We start from the raw sequence: 21,964 nt of genomic DNA, 5'->3' as shown, positions 1-21,964 counted from the left end.
ACTTTGTGGTCCAACTCATCCCAAACAATCGCAATTGGGTTGAGGTCAGGTGCTTGTGGAGGCCAGGTCATCTGATACAGCATCCATGACTCTTACACATCCTGAAGGTGTGTTTTGGATTATTGTCCTGTTGAAAAACAAGTGATAGTGTGACTAAGCGCAAATCAGATGGGATGGCATATCGCTGCAGAATGCTGTGGTAACCATGCTGGTTAAGTGTGCCTTGAATTCTAAATAAATCACCAACAGTGTCACCCCCACACCATCACACCTCCTCCTCCATGCTTCACTGTGGGAACCACACATGCAGAGAACATCCAGCAATTCGACTATGAAGGCCTGAGTCACGCAATCTTCAATGAACAAATGACTATTCTCTACAACACAATTTCTGACCACAACCACACAACTACACAACTACTGACTACTGACCACACAACTATGGACCAAGACCACACATCTGCTGACCACAACCACACATCTACTGACCACGACGACTGACTACAACAGACCACAACTACAGACCAGACCGACTAACCACATCCACCCAACTACTGACCACACATACTGGACCAGACACATGCCTACAAAAACTACTGATAACCACAGAACTACTGACCAGTATATGCTTTACATTGTTCTATAAGGTGTAGTTTTACAAAAAAAAATATCAGAATTTACTGCTTGCATGAGTTACTTGATGTGGAATAGAGTTCCATGTAGTCATGTCGCTGTGTACTACTGTGCGTTTTTCAGAGTCCGTTCTGAACTTGGGGACTGTGAAGAGACCCTTAGTGGCATGTACGGTATGCATTGGTGTCTGAGCTTTGTGCTAGTCGTTGGTGAGCCTGCCCACAGCTGACCCCACCCCGTTCCTTGTGCCACAGTGAGTGGCTTCTCCATCCCATAGCACATTCGCTCTGCATGGACATGACATTTAACACGAGACACCGGGGACCCTCCCAGTGTGTCATGTAATCACGCAGCGTTTACCGTGCACCGCTCTGCTGCTTAAATACCGGGAACCTCCCTCACACACACCAGTGCCATAGAAAAGCTGCATCCAGCCAGGGAAGAGGCCAGCCAAAGACATTCCAACTCGCATTTCAGTGTTGTTTCCACGTCACTTTCACGAAACCTTCAAGGTGAGACATCGGATTTTGTGATCAAGTAGGCCTAATGGGAAAACGTCAGACAAGATGTTATGTGTTTTGACAAAATTTGGGGAATAATGGCCTGCAGTAGTTGGTTTATGAAGTGAAATATAAAAGTTTTATAAGGGCATGATCAATGGTCATGTTTTACAGCTGATAGGTTTACGGTGACTTGAGGTTGACTAGGTGGACTTGAACTTGAGAAGTATACTCTGCTTACTTATTGCTACAATGTTAAGTGATGGAGATGCCTTGTGCTCACAGAGAGGGGTGTGTCACATTTATCAATTATCTAGCAGTTTCTTAAGCATATTCAGTGATTGGTTTCTAGGAAGCAGATGTTTGAAAACTAGATTATCACAAATTGTTGTAAAAGTAGGCATACACATTTCCTCCAGTTGCGCAAGTCTTTGAATGTGGAAAGAGTGTGAGAATATGAGACTCTTGATACAGAGCATTACATGTTTGCCAGACTTTTGTGATTTGTCTTTACGGTGGTTCATTTGGGCAACTTCAGTCTGGTCATAACCAGCGAAAAGGTTAGATGTACAGTAATATTGGTAATTATGGTACCCTAGAGGCAATGTATATCACTCTGAAAAGTCTACTGCTCTACCTCAATCTGTATGCAGCCTGTTGCTGTATTAAGCATTTTAATTGTTTATGCTAAACATTTTGAATAAGACTAGTAATAGGCCTTAGACCTACTAGTAAATAGGCTGAATATTGATCATTTGTGAAATGGCCAACTAGGCTACTGTCTAATAGTACAACATGTCCTTATTATGGAAGGTCTTAATTATTATCCAGCTTATTTTGCCAATATTTCTAAGCTCTGTACATTTCCACCTATCCACTAAAGTTAACAAATATAACATATATTACTAATTTGCTAAATTGTTTTATTTCATCTGGGACTGCCACAAACTGACAGATATGAAGAGCTTGCTATATCTTTTCAGACAATAAAAAAAGGACTAGATTGTGCCAAGAGCCATGCCCATCTGAGTTGCAATGCATCTTGGTAATGTTAGTTTATTAGCTTTCCTGCACAAGACCACTTGGTTTGATGTGTGTATCCTTAAATCATAGTTCTGCACTGAGTTTATGCCAGACATTGTTTTATAACTTTACTTGGGTAATTAAATAATGGTAGCCATGGAATGTATCCTTTTAAAGAACTCTAGCATCCACGCCATGTTTGGCTTGAAAAATGAGCAATGGATTTAGCAAGAGCACAAACAGATTTGGGACCAGGCTAAAAATGTTGTCTCTGTTCGAATATGCTAAAATGCATTTTTCCTTCTTTCCTCCAATCCTTACAAAAGTAACTGATCTAACATGATTTTATAGGAATGATATCAAGACTATTTGAACTGGGCCAGTCTCTCATTGCTTTCATGTCAACAAGCGGTGTCATATAGTCTTGTCAGGTGTCTTTTATGACCCACAGCAGAAAAACAAATTAGAGGCTGGGAGATAGGCAAGACTTTGACCCAGATGTTTGGAGCAACAGATAGATTGACTGTCGTCAGACTGAGTCAGAACTGGCACACTGTGGCCTGGGGTGGTTCAGTGGGCTAAGCCGCTGCCTCTGGATAGCATTATGAGCATGAGTTTGAATCTCACACAGCACTTTTTCTCTCCTCCTATCCAAGAAACACAGAAAAACACAAAGGGAGTGGGAATATCCCACTCCTTAATGACCGGCACTGCCTGAAGACGAGTTCGTAAATTACATTTTAATTTGTTGCATACACACTTAGCAGGTGTTATCGCAGGTGCAGCGACAAGCTTAGGTTCCTAGCCCCTATCAATCAACGCAGTAAATGTCAAATAAGCACACAATAATAACAATTTTAATAAAATCAAACATTTAGTACAGTAGTAGAGTTACTTGATGTGGATAAATAATATGTCAACCTTATTAAAGTGACCAGTGTTTAGTCCCCAAGGTGCATGGTAGAGTACCCGATGGTAGCCGGCTAGTGACAGTGACAAAGTGGCAGAGTACAGTCGTGGCCAAAAGTTTTGAGAATGGCACAAATATTAATTTCCAAAGTTTGCTGCTTAAGTGTCTTTAGATATTGTTGTCAGATGTTACTATGGAATGCTGAAGTATAATTACAAGCATTTCACAAGTGTCAAAGGCTTTTATTGACAATTACATTAAGTTGATGCAAAGAGTCAATATTTGCAGTGTTGACCCTTATTTTTCAAGACCTCTGCAATCTGCCCTGGCATGCTGTCAATTAACTTCTGGGCCACATCCTGATTGATGGCAGCCCATTCTTGCATAATTAATGCTTGGAGTTCATAAGAATTTGTGGGTTTTTGTTTGTCCACCCGCCTCTTAAGGATTGACCACAAGTTCTCAATGGGATTAAGGTCTGGGGAGTTTCCTGGCCATGAACCCAAAATATTGATGGTTTTGTTCCCCGAGCCACTTAGTTATCACTTTTGCCTTATGGCAAGGTGCTCCATCATGCTGGAAAAGGCATTGTTCGCCACCAAACTGTTCCTGGATGGCTGGGAGAAGTTGCTCTCGGGAATGTGTTGATACCATTATTCATGGCTGTGTTCTTAGGCAAAATTGTGAGTGAGCCCACTCCCTTGGCTGAGAAGCAACCCCACACATGAATGGTCTCAGGATGCTTTACTGTTGGCATGACACAGGACTGATGGTAGCCCTCACCTTGCCTTCTCCGGACAAGCTTTTATCCGGATGCCCCAAACAATCGGAAAGGGGATTCATCAGAGAAAATGACATAACCCCAGTCCTCAGCAGTTCAATCCCTGTACCTTTTGCAGAATATCAGTCTGTCCCTGATGTTTTTCCTGGAGAGAAGTGGCTTCTTTGCTGCCCTTCTTCACACCAGGCCATCCTCCAAAAGTCTTCACTGTGTGTGCAGATGCACTCACACCTGCCTGCTGCTATTCCTGAGCAAGCTCTGTAGTGGTGGTGCCCCGATCCCACAGCTGAATCAACTTTAGGAGACGGTCCTGGCGTTTGCTGGACTTTCTTGGGCGCCATGAAGCCTTCTTCACAACAATTGAACCGCTTTCCTTGAAGTTCTTGATGATCCGATAAATGGTTGATTTAGGTGCAATCTTACTGGTAGCAATATCCTTGCCTGTGAAGCCCTTTTTGTGCACGTGTTTCCTTGCAGGTAACCACAGTCGACAGAGGAAGAACAATGATTCCAAGCACCACCCTCCTTTTGAAGCTTCCCGTCTGTTATTCGAACTCAGCATGACAGAGTGATCTCCAGCCTTGTCCTTGTCAACACTCACACCTGTGTTAACGAGAGAATCACTGACATGACGTCAGCTGGTCCTTTTGTGGCAGGGCTGAAATGCAGTGGAAATGTTTTTTGGGGATTCAGTTCATTTGCATGGCAAAGAGGGACTTTGCAATTAATTGTAATTCATCTAATCACTCTTCATAACATTCTGGAGTATATGCAAATTGCCATCATACAAACTGAGGCAGCAGACTGTGAAAATTAATATTTGTGTCATTCTCAAAACTTTTGGCCACGACTGTAGGGTACTGGGCAGAGGGCAGGGTACTGGGCGGAGGCCGTCTAGTGGTGGCTGTTTAACAGTCTGATGGTCTGGGGACAGAATCTGTTTATCAGTCTCTTGTTCCCAGCTTGAATGCACCTGTACTCTGAACAGGCTGTGACTCGGGTGGCTAAGGTCCTTAATAATCTTCTTAGACTTCTTACCATATGGGTGACATATGACCTATAACACGAGTATTCAAACCCATGGGCCTTGAGGGTCAGAGCACATGAATGACCTACTGTGAACATCTGCTGTGACACTTGACACCAATTGGAGCTCGCTGAGTGCTCACTGGCATGTTGGTTGGGTTTTCAAGTGCTCTTGTTACCAGCCACATGCGAGCGACAGTGGCTATGAGATTGTCCCAAATGGTACCCTATTTTCTACATAGTGAACTACTTTTGACAAGAGCCATATGGGCCCTCGTCAGAAGTAGTGCACTATATAGGAAATAGGGTGCCATTTGGGAAATATTCTCATTTTCAAGTAAAGTGAATGTCACAGTATACTGTACCGCGATATATGATAATGTCATCGTGCAACGGTCCTTCACCAGAGGAAGATCAGACCTGAATACCCCCGGCTCATTCGACGAGTAGTGAATTAATAGTATGGTAACAGGTGTGATGGCTTCAAGATTTGAACTTAGACTGATGGTGAAGTTTGGTGCCAGCACATGGATACCCCATACTCTCTCTTCCCCCTCCCTCTCTTGTCCACTTTCTCTCTCGTACAGTACCACTTTCAGTTATTAAAGCTCTAAGTATTATTTTTACTACTGGATACACCTCTTCTCCAATGGGTAATGTTATGTCGACATCAACACTTTGTGCAACACTAAGCAATGTAGAAACAGGAACTTATCTTAAATGCCTATTCTTTTGAAAGTATTGTTTTTCCAAATTGCACCAAGTAATAGCTAAATGGCACCCTGTAGTTACTCTTTTATAAAGCTTCTATTGTAGTGGGCATTTTCATGTTATAAAGAAGCAGGACACAAAATAGCTACCTATATTGCTCAATGATTTCACAGCCACAGAATCTACTGTGTTTTGGTATTAGACTCTCTCCCTTTCTTTATCCACTCTGTAGTCTCTGATATAGGCCTAATCGTGTGCTCCGTGCTGACAAAGAAATAACCAGCCCCTCCAGTGTGTGAGCTCAGTCCTCAGATCTCCAACATAATCTAGGTAGAATCAAGACTTCCAAGGCAGCTGTCTAGGTCTCATCCTTTTTTCAATATTTCCTAACGACATGCCACTGGCTTTGCTCTGCCCCCGCATGGAGAGAAGGAGAACTATGTTTTTTGACCGTTTCAACATTTGAATTTGCTTTTGCTCAGGAATATTTTCTGTGATAATTAAGATCTGTACATGCCTGTGTCCATATTCACACAATGCTGGAGTGGCTAAGTCATCAAGAACCAGAAATAATAAATAGTGCCCATGATGCAATCGCCACCCCATAACAGTGAGCCTAGGCAACCAGAAACAGGTCCAGGCAGAGGGTGAGAGATAGATAAGCATTGCTATGGAGACCCAGCATCGCTGTCGGTCGAACGGAAGATGAGGATTGAATGATGGCCTGCAGAGTTGGGCAAAATAACTTACTGTTCGCAACCAAGACATTTTAAATATGATAAAAGGAAAGTAATTGAGTTGAAAATGCCTTGTTACTAAACAATGTGGGGATGCTAACTCCATAGAAAAGATAAAAAAGCTCATGCTTTTATTTTTTTAAAGCTAACAATATCCAATTCATAGTAGCCTCTGAAATGACAGAATCTAAGGACTAAAAATACAAAATGAATATATACACTACCGGTCAAACATTTTTGAACACCTACTCATTCAAGGGCTGTTTTTATTTTTACTAGTTTCTACATTGTAGAATAAGTGAAGACATCAAAACTATGAAATAACATATATCGAATCATGTACTAACCAAAAAAATATATAAATATAAATATAAATATATTTGATATTTGATATTCTTCAAATAGCCTCCCTTTGCCTTGGCAGCTTTGCACACTCTTGGCATTCTCTTAACGAGCTTCATGAGGTGGTCACCTAGAATGCATTTCAATTAACAGGTGTGCCTTCTTAAATGTAAATTTGTGGAATGTCTTTCCTTCTTAATGTGTTTGAGCCAATCAGTTGTGTTGTGACAAGGTAGGTGTGGTATACAGAGGATAGCCATAATTGGCAAAAGACCAATGTGACCATATTTATGGCAAGAAGAGCTCAAATAAGAAAAGAGAAACTTGAATGTTTCTTCAAGTGCAGTTGCAAAAACCATAAATGAATGGTTATTGATGCTATGATGAAACTGGCTCTCATGAGGACCACCACAGGAAAGGAAGACCTAGAGTTAACTGCTGCAGAGAATAATTTCATTAGAGTTAATAGCCTCAGCAATTGCAGCCCAAGTAAATGCTTCACAGAGTTCAAGTAACAGACACATCTCAGCATCAACTGTTCAAAGGAGACTGCATGAATCAGGCCTTAATGGTCAAATTGCTGCATAGAAACCCCTACTAAAGGACACCAATAAGAAGAAGAGACTTGCTTGGGCCAAGAAACACATGCAATGGAAATTAGACTGGTGGAAATGTGTCCTTTGGTCTAGAGTCCAAATTGGAGATTTTTGCGTCCAACCGCCATGTCTTTGTGAGACACTGTGTGGGTTAATGGATGATCTCCGCATGTGTATTTCCCACCGTAAAGCGTGGAGGTGGTGGTGTTATGGTGTGGGGGTGATTGGCTGGTTACACGGTCTGTGATTTATTTTTGAATTCAAGGCACACTTAACCAGCATGGCTACCACAGCATTCTGCAGCGATACGCCATCCCATCTGGTTTGGGCTTAGAGGGACAATCATTTGTTTTTCAACAGGACAATGACCCAACACACCTCCAGGCTGTGCAAGGGCTATTTGACCAAGAAGGAGAGTGATGGAGTGCTGCATCAGATGATCTGGCCTCCACAATCCCCCAACATCAACCCAATTGCGATTGTTTGGGATGAGTTGGACCATAGAGTGAAGGAAAAGCAGCCAACACTTGAGTGTGAAAACCTAGCAGCGTTGCAGTTCTTGACACAAACAAGATCACCTGCCACTCCTATTTGCCACATCTTCAATTTAAGCCTACTAGAGAGTTCGTCTCCTCAGACCTGGAGGGAAGCAAAAGTCACCTAACAATAGTAAAGTCCACCTTACTGGCTCAAACAGCCGACCAATCAGCCTGTTACCAACCCTTAGTAAACTTTTGGGAAAAATTGTGTTTTACCAGATACTGTAAAACATACTGATACCACAGTAGCTAAGATGGGGAGAAGTCTGTCCATAATAAAGCGCAGCTCTGCCTTTTAACAACACTATCAACAAGGCAGGTCCTAAAGGCCGTAGTTTTGTCACACATGGACTACTGTTCAGTAGTCGGGTCAGCTGCCACAAAGAGAGACTAATGAAAATTACAACTGGCTCAGAACAGGGCAGCACGGCTGGCCAGTAAATGTACACATGGAGCTAACATTAATGATATGCAAGTCAATCTCTCATGACTCAAAGTGGAGGAGAGATCGACTTCACTACTTATTTTGTAAAAAAGTGTTGACTAGCTGAATGCACCAAGCTGTCTGTTTAAACTACTAGCAAACAGCTCAGACACCCATGCATACCACACAAGACATGCCACCAGAGGTCTCTTCACAATCCCCAAGTCCAGAACAGACCAGTGGTGGAAAGTACTTAAGTAAAAATACTTTAAAGTACTACTTAAGTAGTTTGTTGGGGTATCTATACTTTACTACTTATATTCTTGACAACTTTTACTTCACTACATTACTAAAGAAAATATTATACTTTTTACTCCTTACATTTTCCTTGACACCCAAAAGTACTAGCAACATTTTGAATGCTTACAGGACAGGAAAATTGTCTAATTCACACACTTATCAAGAGAACATCCCTGGTCATCCCTAATGCCTTCGATTTGGCAGACTCACTAAACACAAACGCTTAGTTTGTTACTGATGTCTGAGTGTTGAAGTGTGCCCCTGTCTATCCGTAAATTTAAAAAACAAGAAAAGCACTGCTTAATATAAGGAATTTAAAAATTATTTATACTTGTACTTTTGATAGTTAAGTACATTTTAAACCGAATACTTTTAGACTTTAGACGTTTACTCAAGTAGTATTTTACTCTGTGACTTTCACTTTAACTTGAGTCATTTTCTATGAAGGTATCTTTACTTTTACTTAAATATGACAAGTGGGTACTTTTTCCACCACTGGAACAGACTATGGGAGGCACACAGTACTACATAGAGCCATGACTACATGGAACTCTATTCCACATCAGGTAACTGATGCAAGCAGTAGAATCAGATTTAAAAACTGATAAAAAAACATCTTATGGAACAGCGGGACTGTTGAAGAGAGACACACACACACACACACACAGGTACAGACACACACAGGCGCTAGCACTCAGACTCAACACACACATAGTAAAATTGTTGTATGGTGGTATTATACATTTTGTATTGTATATTTGAAGTGGCGTAATAACGTTATATTATGTACTGTTTAATCTTTTATTTTATGTGTAATGAAAGTGCCTTAATGTGTTTGGACCCCAGGAAGAGTAGCTGCTGCCTTGGCAGTAACTAATGGGGATCCCTAAAACAAATACTGCCATACCACTTAAATATTTTGTCTTGCCCATTCACCCACTGAGGCTTAAAAATCCTTTAACCTGTCTCCTCCCCTTCATCTACACGGATTGAAGTGGATTTAACAGGTGACATCAATAAGGGATCATCGCTTTCACCTTCATTGACCTGGTCAGTCTAATTCATGGAAAGATATTGTCAGTGTATAACACCATATTAAGGTGTGGGACGTTCACTGTATTAAATGAACAAAGCAAGTCTATTTCGCTCCAGCAGCTGGCATATTATGTCCGTTTACAATTCACCTGTGGGAACATAGCTGCTATCAACACCCGACAACAGAAAGAGTTGCCCACTACTATCCGCGAGATTGTTCATGAGGAAAGTGCCTCTGCCCTAAACTTGCAATTAAGCCAGTAAATGAATCGCTGGCACTGCTCACTTCTAAAGTGGATACCTACTCAACAAAAGTGGAAAGTTTGGAGACAGCGGCAAATGTGTGGTGACTCCATGACCTGGAAATTATTCTCCTAAAAAATTCAACAGAATTACTCAAATCATTCCTGTAAATTCAGTGTCCCCGTCACAGGACTTGAAACTGGTGTGGAGGCGGGAATCTTTTCTATTAACTGTTTGGCAGTAGAAGTTTGGTCCAATGCCACTGATAAACATTGCACAACGCACAGGTCCTCTCTATAACCTATCCCGGTGTTTGATTTGACTTAAACTGTGGATAAGTACAAATGCAAAGTGTTCACCTTGCAGCAGAATCGGCGGCTCTGACCTATGTGGAAAAGAGGATTAGCATCTACCTAGATTTGAGTGCCGAACTGTTGAAATAGAGGGCGACTTACAACGAGGTGAGATCCCAGCTACACAAGCTAAACCTGAGATGCGGCTTCATCCACTCTGCAAAATGTATTTTCATCTTTCAGAATACAACACACACACACTTTCAACTGCCAATGAGGCTCAAGACTTTCGAGAATCACATCAAGCCCATCACACAATGGGACGAGCTGACAGATCTAGGTTAACCCCAGTTTGACTGGCTCAATATTCAGGTATGCTATCTATGCACAATCACACAGCCTAGCCTATGGAAGTGATGCTGCCCTCAGCATAAGACAATTATGAAGACACCCCATCAATTGGGTAAAAGGAACACTGTTATTTTTATCGTTATTATTATTGCTGAAATTGGCCTTTGTTTTCATTATATTGCCTATGGTCCAGGACCTTTAGACAATGATGACACCACGCCAATTACTGAACAATGGACATTATATTGATGTGTCATACAGACTGGTGTTGCTTCCTTGTGGGTATACAGTGCATTGCATCCCTATATGGGCTAAATATAGGGATGCAAAGCTATTCCATTACTATTTTTATTGTACTACTGTTAAGGATAGATGTCCAGTCCCATATGGTCTTCCACACAATTCCTTTTTTATATTAATGGTTGTCCCCCTCCATTTACACTACTGAAGGGAAGGGGGGAATGGTTAACATGGAAGGGTTTCTGGGTGGGGAACGACTAATGTGTGAGTTTCCCTGTGGGTCCTGTTTTTTGTTTCACATCCATGGGCTTATTAACACTAAAGATAACATTTACATCATTAATAATACATTATACATATTTTTTTAAATGGCACCGCCAGCTATTATCTCTTGGAATTTGAAAGGCCTTAATAGTTCGATCAAATATTCCATCAGTCTTGATATCCTAGCAAGAAACCATATTAATATAGCAATGGTCCAAGAAACACACCTGTTCCAAAAGGACACACATAGAAGAAACCATTTGTACAAACTGGCTGCTTTTTCATCAGCCACAATCAAAACTAAAGCTGTAATCATAATGATATATAAGTTACTCAAAATCACCATCTTGGGTAAAAGTGAAAACCACGAAAGCAGAACCACTTTCCTTAAATGTATCCATAATGGAAAGGGTAGCACCATGGTGTAGCTGGAGGAGAGCTAATTTCCATCCTCCTCTGGGTACATTGACTTCAATGCAAAACCTAGGAGGCTCATGGTTCTCACCCACTTCCATAGACTTACTCAGTAATTATGACATCTTCTGGAGGAGGTCCTCCAACCTATCAGAGATCTTGCAGCATGAGTTGACATGTTGTCCATCCAATCAAAGGATCAGAGGATGATTCAAGTACTAAAAGCATAAGCTACAGCTATATAGCACTGCAGTGTATAAAATGTGGTGAGTAATCCACGCTTCAAGATTGTTCTGATCATGCGGACTGGGATATGTTCCGGGTAGCCTCCGAGAATGACATTGACGTATATACTGATATGGTGACTGAGTTTATCAGGAAGTGTATAGGAGATGTTGTACCACACTGTGCCTACCCTAAAACCTACCCTAACCAGAAACCATGGATAAATGGCAGCATTTGCACAAAACTGTAAGCGTGAACCATCACATTTAACCATGGCAAGGTGACTGGGAATGTGGCCAAATACAAACAGTGTCAGTTTTGAGAAAAAAGTCAGTATAGAGACAAAGCGGAGCCGCAATTCATGGGCTCAGACACGAGACATATGTGGCAGGGCCTACAGACAATCACTGACAACAATGGGAAAACCAGCCACACCGACGTCCTGCTTCCGGACAAGCTAAACACCTTCTTTGCCAGCTTTGAGGATAACACAGTGCCACAGACTCGGCCCGCTACCCAATGACTGTGGGCTCTCCTATGTGGTTGACGTGAGTAAAACACTCGCAAGGCTGGCGGCCCAGACGGCATTGCTAGCCGCGTCCTCAGTCATGCGCAGACCAGCTGGCTGGAGTGTTTGCGGACATATTCAATCTCTTCCCAAACCAGTCTGCTGTCCCCACATGCTTCAAGATATCCACCATTGTTCCTGTACCCTAGAAAGCAAAGGTAACTGATCTAAATGACTATCTTCCCATGGCATTCACTTATGTCATCCTGAAGTGCTTTGAAAGATTAGTCAAGGATCATATCACCTCTACCTTACCTGACACCCTAGACCCACTTCAATTTGCTTATCGTCCCAATAGATCCACAGACGATGCAATCGCCATCGCACACTGCCATATCCCATCTGGACAAGGGGAATACCTATGTAAGAATGCTGTTCATTGACCATAGCTCAGCATTCAACACCATAGTGTTCAAGTGACCAAGCTCATCATTAAGCTTGAGAGCCCTGGGTCTGAACCCCGCCCTGTGCAACTGGGTCCTGGACTTCCTGACAGGCTGCCTCCATGTGGTGAAGGTATGAAACAACACCTCTACTTCCCTGATCCTCAACACTTGGGCCCCACAAGGATGAGTGCTCAGCCCCCTCCTGTACTCCCTGTTCACCCATGACTGAGTGGCCACGCACGCCTCAAATCAAATGTATTTATATTGCCCTTCTTACATCAGCTGATATATCAAAGTGATGTACAGAAACCCAGCCTAAAACCCCAAACAGAAAGCAATGCAGGTGTAGAAGCACGGTGGCTAGGAAAAACTCCCTAGAAAGGCCAAAACCTGAGGAAACCTAGCGAGGAAACAGGTTATGAGGGGTGGCTAGTCCTCTTCTGGCTGTGCCAGGTGGAGATTATAATAGAACACGGCCAAGATGTTCAAATGTTCATAAATGACCAGCATGGTCAAATAATAGTAATCAATAAACAGGTCAGGGTTCCATAGCCGCAGGCAGAACAGTTGAAACTGGAGCAGCAGCACAGCCAGTTGGACTGGGGACAACAAGGAGTCATCATGCCAGGTAGTCCTGAGGCATGGTCCTCCGAGAGAGAGAAAGAAAGAGAATTAGAGAGAGAGCATACTTAAATTCACACAGGACCCCGGATAAGACAGGAGAAATACTCCAGATATAACAGACTGACCCTAGCCCCCCGACACAAACTACTGCAGCATAAATACTGGCGGCTGAGACAGGAGGGGTAAGGAGACACTGTGGCCCCACCCGATGTTACCCCCGGACAGGGCCAAACAGGCAGGATATAACCCCACCCACTTTGCCAAAGCACAGCCCCAACACCACTAGAGGGATATCTTCAACCACCAACTTAACATCCTGAGACAAGGCCGAGTATAGCCCACAAAGATCTCAGCCACGGCACAACCCAAGGGGGGGGCGCCAACCCAGACAGGAAGACCACGTCACTGACTAAACCCACTCAAGTGACGCACCCCTCCTAGGGATGGCATGGAAGAGCACCAGTAAGCCAGTGACTCAGCCCCTGTAATAGGGTTAGAGGCAGAGAATCCCAGTGGAGAGAGGGGAACCGGCCAGGCAGAGACAGCAAGGGTGGTTCGTTGCTCCAGTGCCTTTCCGTTCACCTTCACACTCCTGGGTCAGACTACACTCAATCATAGGACCTACTGAAGGGATGAGTCTTCAATAAAGACTTAAAGGTTGAGACTGAGTCTGCGTCTCTCACAAGGGTAGGCAGACCATTCCATAAAAATGGAGCTCTATAGGAGAAAGACCTGCCTCCAGCTGTTTGCTTAGAAATTCTAGGGACAATCATCAAGTTAGCAAACATCACAACAGTAGTAGGCCTGAATGCCAACAATGACGAGACAGCCTACAGGGAGGAGGTGAGGAGAATAACCTCTCACACAATGTCAACAAAACAAAGGAGCTGATCGTGGACTTCAGGAAACAGCAGAAGGAGCAGCCCCTATCCACATCCATGTACTGGTGTTCTCTGGACGTTTTGGAGATGGCGATGAATAGCGATGAATTCAAACGGCACTCTGATGATTGGCAGGGGAACCAATACGTTCCATAAATGTGCTTTTGGGGAGGAGATTTGACACCCCTGGCAGCTGCGGCAATAGTCTTCCATGGCCTTTAAATGGTTTAACTTGGGTTAAATGTATTGGGTAGCCTTCCACAAGCTTCTCACAATAAGTTGGGTGAATTTTGGCCCATTCCTCCTGACAGAGCTGGTCAGGTTTGTAGGCCTCCTTGCTCGCACAAACTTTTTCAGTTCTGCCCACAAATATTCTATAGGATTGAGGTCAGGGCTTTGTGATGGCCACTCCAATACCTTGATTTTGTTGTCCTTAAGCCATTTTGCCACAACTTTGGAAGTATGCTTGGGGTCATTGTCCATTTGGAAGACCCATTTGCGATCAAGCTTTAACTTCCTGACTGATGACTTCAGACGTTGCTTCAATATATCCACATAATTTTCCTTCCTCATGTTGCCATCTATTTTGTGAAGTGCACCAGTCCCTCCTGCAGCAAAGCACCCCGACAACATGATGTTGCCACCCCCGTGCTTCATGGTTGGGATGGTGTTCTTCGGCTTGCAAGCCTCCCCCTTATTCCTCCGAACATAACAATGGTCATTATGGCCAAACAGTTCTATTTTTGTTTCATCAGACCAGAGGACATTTCTCCAAAAAGTAGTCTTTGTCCCCATGTGCAAACCGTACTCTGGCTTTTTTTCATGGCGGATTGGAGCAGTGGCTTCTTCCTTGCTTAGCGGCCTTTCAGGTTATGTCGATATAGGACTCGTTTTACTATGGATATAGATAATTTTGTACCTGTTTCTTCCAGCATCTTCAAGGTCCTTTGCTGTTGTTCTGGTCTTTCTACGAACTGAGGTACTCAAACTGCTTTACATAGTAAGGGGGAAACTCACCTTACCCACCACCATGATGATGCACACAACCATTTTGTGCCAGAATGCTCACCACACATTAGCTAGCATGGTGAAGAGGCGTGGAGTGATATACATATATTAGCAGTTATTCGTATTAGCAGTAGAGAAAAGTAGGTACCAGAGCACAGTGCTGTTTCTTGCTCTGAGAGGATGTACTGAAGGAAAACTAAAGGGATCAGACTGACCCTCTCTCTTCCTTTTTATGTCTCTCAGATGACCACTAAGGAGAAGCTGATCACCCATGTGTTGGCTGGTGAGCCCGTTGGCTCCCGAAGCAAGGTGACAGTGGTTGGCGTCGGCATGGTTGGCATGGCCTCCGCAGTCAGCGTCCTGCTCAAGGTAAGACCGATGGAGGGGGTAAGGTATGATCAGGGTTGAGTATGTGACTTTCTAAATGTAATCTGTTACAATTACTCGTGTCCCAAATGTTGATCAGTAACATACCTTTTGGATTACACAAATTCAGTAACGTAATCTGATTACTTTTAGATTACTTTCCCTTACGAGGCATTAGAAGAATACAATAATGAATATTACCAATTGAATCACATCTATTGCAGGATAAATCAGTGTTAGAGTTTACATAGCTGGCCATAAATGGATGTTGCATATTAATTTATGGGTTGGTTATGTAGGCTTATTTTAACCCATTGCTTTCTACTACAGATAATATGATTAGGCAATATTTTTACATAAAAAAAGTGGTCAGATTTTCAGTCATTCCAATGACTTTGATATCACTTGATCTTTAAGAATAGGTCTTGGAAATATTGAAATATAGATTTGCCATAAGCCAACAATTAAGAACTAAGATCTGACTTCCACAGAGCAGAGTTTTGTCAGCTAAGGGCTTATTAGCCTACTCTGTTAATTTTTTTTGTCATGGAGGACTGATTGGGCTCATTGCTTAAAGTTGAAAAATAAATGCTGCTCTCATGGAATGGCATGCTTTAATTAAGAACTACCGAAAAGTGCAATTTGCACATAAAAATGTATTGATGTCATATGCTGCATTTGCTATGGGCCTATTTTTGACATTTTTGTTGGTGACACTTTGATGTTGCGATAATTTGCAGGTGTTTAAGTCTTTTCAAAAGTGTTTGAGCATGTTATGTTAGGCCTACGGACATATTTTCTTTGAATCATCACAAAATTAGATTGAGCAATTAAAGCCCCACTCGTGGTCTTCTTAAATGAAACTCATTTTTGACAGTATGGAGCACAATATCACAGAGAAGTTTAGAAGAGAGGAACTCCCTGTGATTCACAGCAATGTGCTAGGTAGATAGCAATAATGACTGAATTTGGGGATGGGGGAGATTTTGTTGTTATTTAGCCTGGAAGTCACAGAGACCACGATGTCTTTTGCAGAAGAGCCCTGCATGAATACATTAATAAACCACAATTACTCTATAAATATCTATAGAATTAAATTACACAATACATGAAAATCATACACAAAACATGAAAACAAGATAAAATCATATAAAACAAACATTCTTCAGTAAAAAGGCCCTCTAATATCTGCCTGGATTACCCAAGAGGCACCAACACCACCAACTTTAAAAGGTCAGACACACACTTGGGACTGTTAATCGTTTGCATACCGACAGTACTTACGCACCTCTGGACAGAGTGTTAGCAGTCAATCTCTTTAGTTTTCTCAGAGCAAGACCTTTGAAGTCATCAGCCACGCAGACTTGCTAAAATACTTCAAACCAGAATGTGGCAGCATTGTTTGGCAATGCATTTCGGTTCATATTGCTCATGGTCTAGATTCCAAACTATCTGCGCTGTTGTTGCTATTTTGTAGAAAACCCTTGTTGATACTCGTCAGATGGCCACAGCTACATAACTTTAAAAAGAAAAGGAGAGTCGCACACACTAGGAGCTCTGACGCAATAATTTAATAACCTAATAACCAACTTTTCAACAGACAAGCTGTCTTCATCAGGGTATAACAACAAACCCTGCAGGTCACTAGTTTATATAGTTTCAAAGGACACACAGGTGTCTGTAATCATGGCTGGGTGTGGCTTGATATCAATGGTTAATTTACAGATAAAAATAGAACATGTAAAAAACATGAATAGATACCATACGATCACAGATACAATTCGGCTACATAGGCCTACAAACATTTACAATGAATAGCAAAATCACAATAATCACAAGAATGGCTTCAGATCAAAGTCTACATCGAGACCGAAGGGAGCAAGGGTCTTTAAATTAAAGATCCAGGCAGCCTCTCGTTTTTACAATTAATTGTCAAGGTCACCCCCTAGAAAGGGTGAGGTGTTCGATGCCGATATAACGTAGGGACGAAATTGAGTGGTTCGCTTCCAAAAAGTAGGCTGCAACTGGATACGTTGAGTTTTTGCACCTAATGGTGCTACGATGCTCAGAGATTCTTACTTTTAATTTGCGCTTCATTTTACCCATATAGCGTTGCACTCCATGTCTGAAATGAACTGTATATTTTATTTTATTAAATATTGTGGTAAAATGGAGTGGATTTATAGGGCCAGTTTCCCCAGACACAGATTAAGCCTTGTCAGGGACTAACAAGCAGTTTCTATGGTGAAATTGCTTTTAGGCTAATTTTTAGCCTTCATCTTGTGTCTGGGAATCCTGCCGCTTAATTATATCCATATCCTTTTCTATATGGATTATATTCCTGAACCCTAACAAGCCTTGTGTTGACCAGGACCTGTGCGATGAGCTGTGCCTGATTGATGTGATGGAGGAAAAGCTGAAGGGTGAGGTCATGGACCTGCAGCATGGCAGCCTCTTCTGCAAGACCCACAAGATTGTGGGCGATAAGGGTGAGTGAGGAGTCATACACTTATGCGCACACACTAACACACACACACGCACAAATGAGTTGTGCACACACACAAAGACACAAACACACATATGCACAAACAAGTTGTGCACACACACTGATTTGTTGTGGAGGTGCTCGGAACCCTAGGTTGTATTTGGGTGTGTTTAATGTGCATCTTACCTTGAGTTGCCCACTGTTATATAATCAATCCCTGGTTACATTGTGTGTGTCCTCCCCCACTCCAGACTACAGTACAACCGCCCATTCCAAGGTGGTGGTGGTCACCGCCGGTGCTCGTCAGCAGGAGGGCGAGAGTCGTCTGAACCTGGTGCAGCGTAACGTCAACATCTTCAAGTTCATCATCCCCCAGATCGTCAAGTACAGCCCCAACGCTATCCTGCTGGTCGTCTCCAACCCCGGTACAAGAGGAGGCCGGGAGGGAGTAATTTGGTTGAACATGATCTAGTGACTTGATCATTACTCTAGAATTGTGCGAAGTCATTGACAGGTTTGAATTAGATGTTAGTGCTGGCCTGCTCACTCCGTAGCTCTCCAGGGCCAGGTTACATTATCAGGAACAACTGCATGGTCTTTTTGCTGACAACTACAGTCCATACTCCAATTAGCAAAGTCAATGCTGGCTTTATACATATGAAAATGTAATTTAAGGGGTATGGTTAGGGTTTGTTTTCTTAACTCAAATTGTGATAACATTTGTAACCCCCCCTTTCTCCTTTCTCTCCTCTGTCTATCCCAGTTGACATCCTGACCTACGTGGCCTGGAAGCTGAGCGGTTTCCCCCGTCACCGCGTCATCGGTTCCGGCACCAACCTGGACTCCGGTCGTTTTCGCCACCTTATGGGCGAGAAGCTGCACCTTCACCCCTCCAGTTGCCACGGCTGGATCATTGGAGAGCACGGAGACTCCAGTGGTATGTTGGCTATGGCTTCAAATCCACTCCGGAACCGTCTCTATGTCCATACCATATTATGGAAAACCTTCATGGACATTGGTATCTATGACAGAAAGGTAACTGACTGGATACCTGTCTCTTTTCTTACTCCCAGTGCCCGTATGGAGTGGCGTGAATGTTGCTGGTGTTTCCCTGAAAGGCCTAAACCCACACATGGGCACAGACGCAGACAAGGAGGACTGGAAGCATCTCCACAAGATGGTGGTCGATGGGTGAGTCTTATAAAACACACATCGCTATCTGTTCAATTACACTACATTACCAAACGTATGTGGACACCTGCTCGTCAAACATCTCAATCCAAAATAATGGGCATTAATATACATTTGGTGGCCCGTTTGCTGATATGACAGCTTTCACTCTTCTGGGAAGGCTTTCCACAAGATGTTGGAACATTGCGGCAGGGACTTGCTTCCATTCAGCCACAAGAGCGTTAGTGAGGTCAGGTAGCAGATGTTGGACGATTAGCCCAGGGTCGCAGTCTAAGTCAGGGCTCTGTGCCACCCAGTCAAGTCCTTCCACACCGATCTCGACAAACCATTTCTGTACGGACCTTGCTTTGTGCACGGGGGCATTGTCATGGTGAAACAGGAAAGGGCCATACTCAAACTGTTGCCAGAAAGTTGGAAGCACAGAATCGTCTAGAATGTCATATGCTGTAGTGTTAAGATTTCCCTTCACTGGAAATAAGGGGCCTAGCCCGAGCCATGAAAAACAGCTCCAGACCATTATTCATCCTCCACCAAACTGTACAGTTGGCACTATGCATTGGGGCAGGTAGCATTCTCCTGGCATCCGCCAAATCCGTCGGACTGCTAGATGGTGAAGCGTGATTCATCACTCCAGAGAACGTATTTCCACTGCTCCTGAGTCCAATGGCGGCGAGCTTTACAACACTCCAGCCAACGCTTGGCATTGCGCATGGTGATCTTAGGTTTGTGTGTGGCTGCTCGGCTATGGATAGCCATTTCATGAAGCTCCCGACGAACAGTTCTTGTGTTGACATTGCTTCCAGAGGCAGTTTGGAACTGGGTAGTCCGCGCTTCAGCACTCATCGGTCCCACTCTGTGAGTGTGTGTGGCCTACCACTTCGCGGCTGAGCCGTTGTTGCTCTTAGATGTTTTCACTTCACAATAACAGCACTTACAGTTGACCAGGGCAGCTTTAGCAGGGCAGAATCTCTTATGGAGATAGCATTGCTGGCTGTGTGCTCGATTTTTGTCATCAACAGGTGTGCCTGAAATAGCCAAATCCAATAATTTGAAGGGGTGTCCACATACTTGTACATATATAATGTACATCTGTCGAGGATCGTTTTAAAAAGGAAAATTACCATTTCTTATTGGACAAGTTCCGATAGATACCCCTCCTTCCCCACCAAAAAATATATTATTTTTTCAGAATTAGGCCTAATTGGAAACTGGTCCTTAGAGTTTGACTCCAAATGAATCAATAAATTACTTCACTCCCAATCAAATCCGATAGAGTTTGGAGGAATGAGGATGGAATTTGGCCCTAGGCTAAGAGCCAGAAACATACTGGAACTAGCACAGTAAGTACTGACTACGCCATTGTGTTACGTCTTTACCTGGCATCTAGGTCTAAAGCAGATAAGTTGATAAGTTGATATGTAATGCTGCAGACTGTAAAGGTATAACTATTAATTACAAGTTAGTACAAGTAATTCACAACCCACTTTAACTAGTTTCAAGGGAATTTGTCCCTGCTGTTTTCTAAATGTATTTTCCTGTAGTAGTTCTTAGCATTCACAATAGGAAAACCTATGCACTTTTCCTACGAAATTACATTTGAAATGTGTTAAACTCTTCTCCTCGTGTCTCTCTCTGTCATATAGTGCCTATGAGGTCATCAAGCTGAAGGGTTACACCTCCTGGGCTATCGGCATGTCTGTCGCTGACCTGGTTGAGAGCATCCTGAAGAACCTTCACAAAGTTCACCCTGTGTCCACCCTGGTCCAGGTAAGAAGTCCATCAGCCATGCTCTACATGTGCCTTGATACCAAACATTTACATTTTATAGCAGTCTTATCCAGGATGACTTACAGCGAGTGCATTAATTTATATACTACCATACTACTCATAGCTAAGAGTGTGCTGAATCCATAACACTCCTGGTGGTTCCAATCAGGGGAAAAATACAGTAGAGTAAATGGTATAATATATTACCAAACAGGTCTAAGAGGGTTTAAAGAAGATCGATGGATCTTTGGTTGTTGTAGCATAGCAGTGGGTGAACTCAACTTGAATGAAAAACACAGCCAGCACTCACAAATAAAGTATTTATATGAATGTTTTTCAAGAAATCTATTTGCTACACTGTATACCTAATGTGTGTTATGACTGAAGAGATAAGGATTAAGTTGGCTCTTCTTTATACATAAATACAGACATATCTGATAGCTTTATTTGGGCCAACCATAGTCAAAACAGGTCAAGGTCACAGATGTATGGACTTGACACACACACTAATATTACACCAGTCCACCTGCGATCCATCCCTAATCAGACTCTCTTCTTCCCTCTCTCTCAGGGGATGCACGGTGTGAAAGATGAGGTGTTCCTCAGTGTGCCATGCGTGCTGGGCAACAGTGGTCTGACCGACGTCATCCACATGACCCTGAAGCCCGAGGAAGAGAAGCAACTAATCAACAGCGCCGAGACCCTGTGGGGCGTACAGAAAGAGCTCACATTGTAAAGCGGAGGGTTCATTTTATCAGCAATGAGACAATACTCAATCACCTATTTTTCCCAGACTAAAACCAATGATAATGAGATGTCCTGAAACTATGACAAATGCAAATTACTTTTCATTTTAGTCTACGAAAATGTGACAAGACTTCCACATGAGGCTATAATGGACATTCATGGTCGACTGATAAGTTACTTATCAGGACGAAATTACAACAAAAAAAACCTTGTAAAGAGCCCCCTGTGCCATCTGGATATACGATACGATTTACTCCAACCAAATAAAACTACCAGGATGATGAAACAACCAATCTGTTTTCTCTCTCCGTGTGTGCGCATGCTATGCCTGTATGGTAGTTGTGTTTACATGTT

At 42.8% G+C, this 21,964-nt stretch overlaps 1 protein-coding gene across 2 annotated transcripts; it reads left to right on the top strand.

The window, feature by feature from the left end:
• The first annotated feature begins 834 nt into the window (after nucleotides 1-834).
• LOC139367859 (lactate dehydrogenase A4) lies at nucleotides 835-21,903 on the top strand. 2 transcript variants are annotated; one of them, XM_071106199.1, is made up of 8 exons: nucleotides 835-1,145; nucleotides 15,298-15,423; nucleotides 17,792-17,909; nucleotides 18,157-18,330; nucleotides 18,669-18,842; nucleotides 18,979-19,096; nucleotides 20,740-20,863; nucleotides 21,435-21,903. In XM_071106199.1, exons 2-8 carry the CDS (start codon nucleotides 15,298-15,300, stop codon nucleotides 21,597-21,599), a joined length of 999 nt encoding a protein of 332 aa, XP_070962300.1. In that variant the 5' UTR covers nucleotides 835-1,145; the 3' UTR covers nucleotides 21,600-21,903. The 2 variants fall into 2 exon arrangements, with proteins under 2 accessions (XP_070962300.1, XP_070962309.1); XM_071106208.1 differs by lacking the exon at nucleotides 835-1,145 and adding an exon at nucleotides 10,842-13,156 and having other exon boundaries at nucleotides 13,198-15,423.
• The last annotated feature ends 61 nt before the right edge of the window (nucleotides 21,904-21,964 follow it).

Source organism: Oncorhynchus clarkii, chromosome 2 (genome assembly GCF_045791955.1).
Source record: "Oncorhynchus clarkii lewisi isolate Uvic-CL-2024 chromosome 2, UVic_Ocla_1.0, whole genome shotgun sequence".
Taxonomy (NCBI): domain Eukaryota; kingdom Metazoa; phylum Chordata; class Actinopteri; order Salmoniformes; family Salmonidae; genus Oncorhynchus; species Oncorhynchus clarkii.
Note: the sequence above shows the minus strand (reverse complement) of the source record. Positions and strands in the feature narration are given on the sequence as shown.

What these genes read in the sequence shown, in the direction of transcription:
- LOC139367859 (XM_071106199.1), top strand. Translation starts at nt 15,298, where the DNA reads ATGACCACTAAGGAGAAGCTGATCACCCATGTGTTGGCTGGTGAGCCC. An exon ending in CAGTCAGCGTCCTGCTCAAG is followed by an intron (nt 15,424 to 17,791) that starts GTAAGACCGATG and finishes TGTGTTGACCAG; the next exon opens with GACCTGTGCGATGAGCTGTG. An exon ending in CAAGATTGTGGGCGATAAGG is followed by an intron (nt 17,910 to 18,156) that starts GTGAGTGAGGAG and finishes CCCCCACTCCAG; the next exon opens with ACTACAGTACAACCGCCCAT.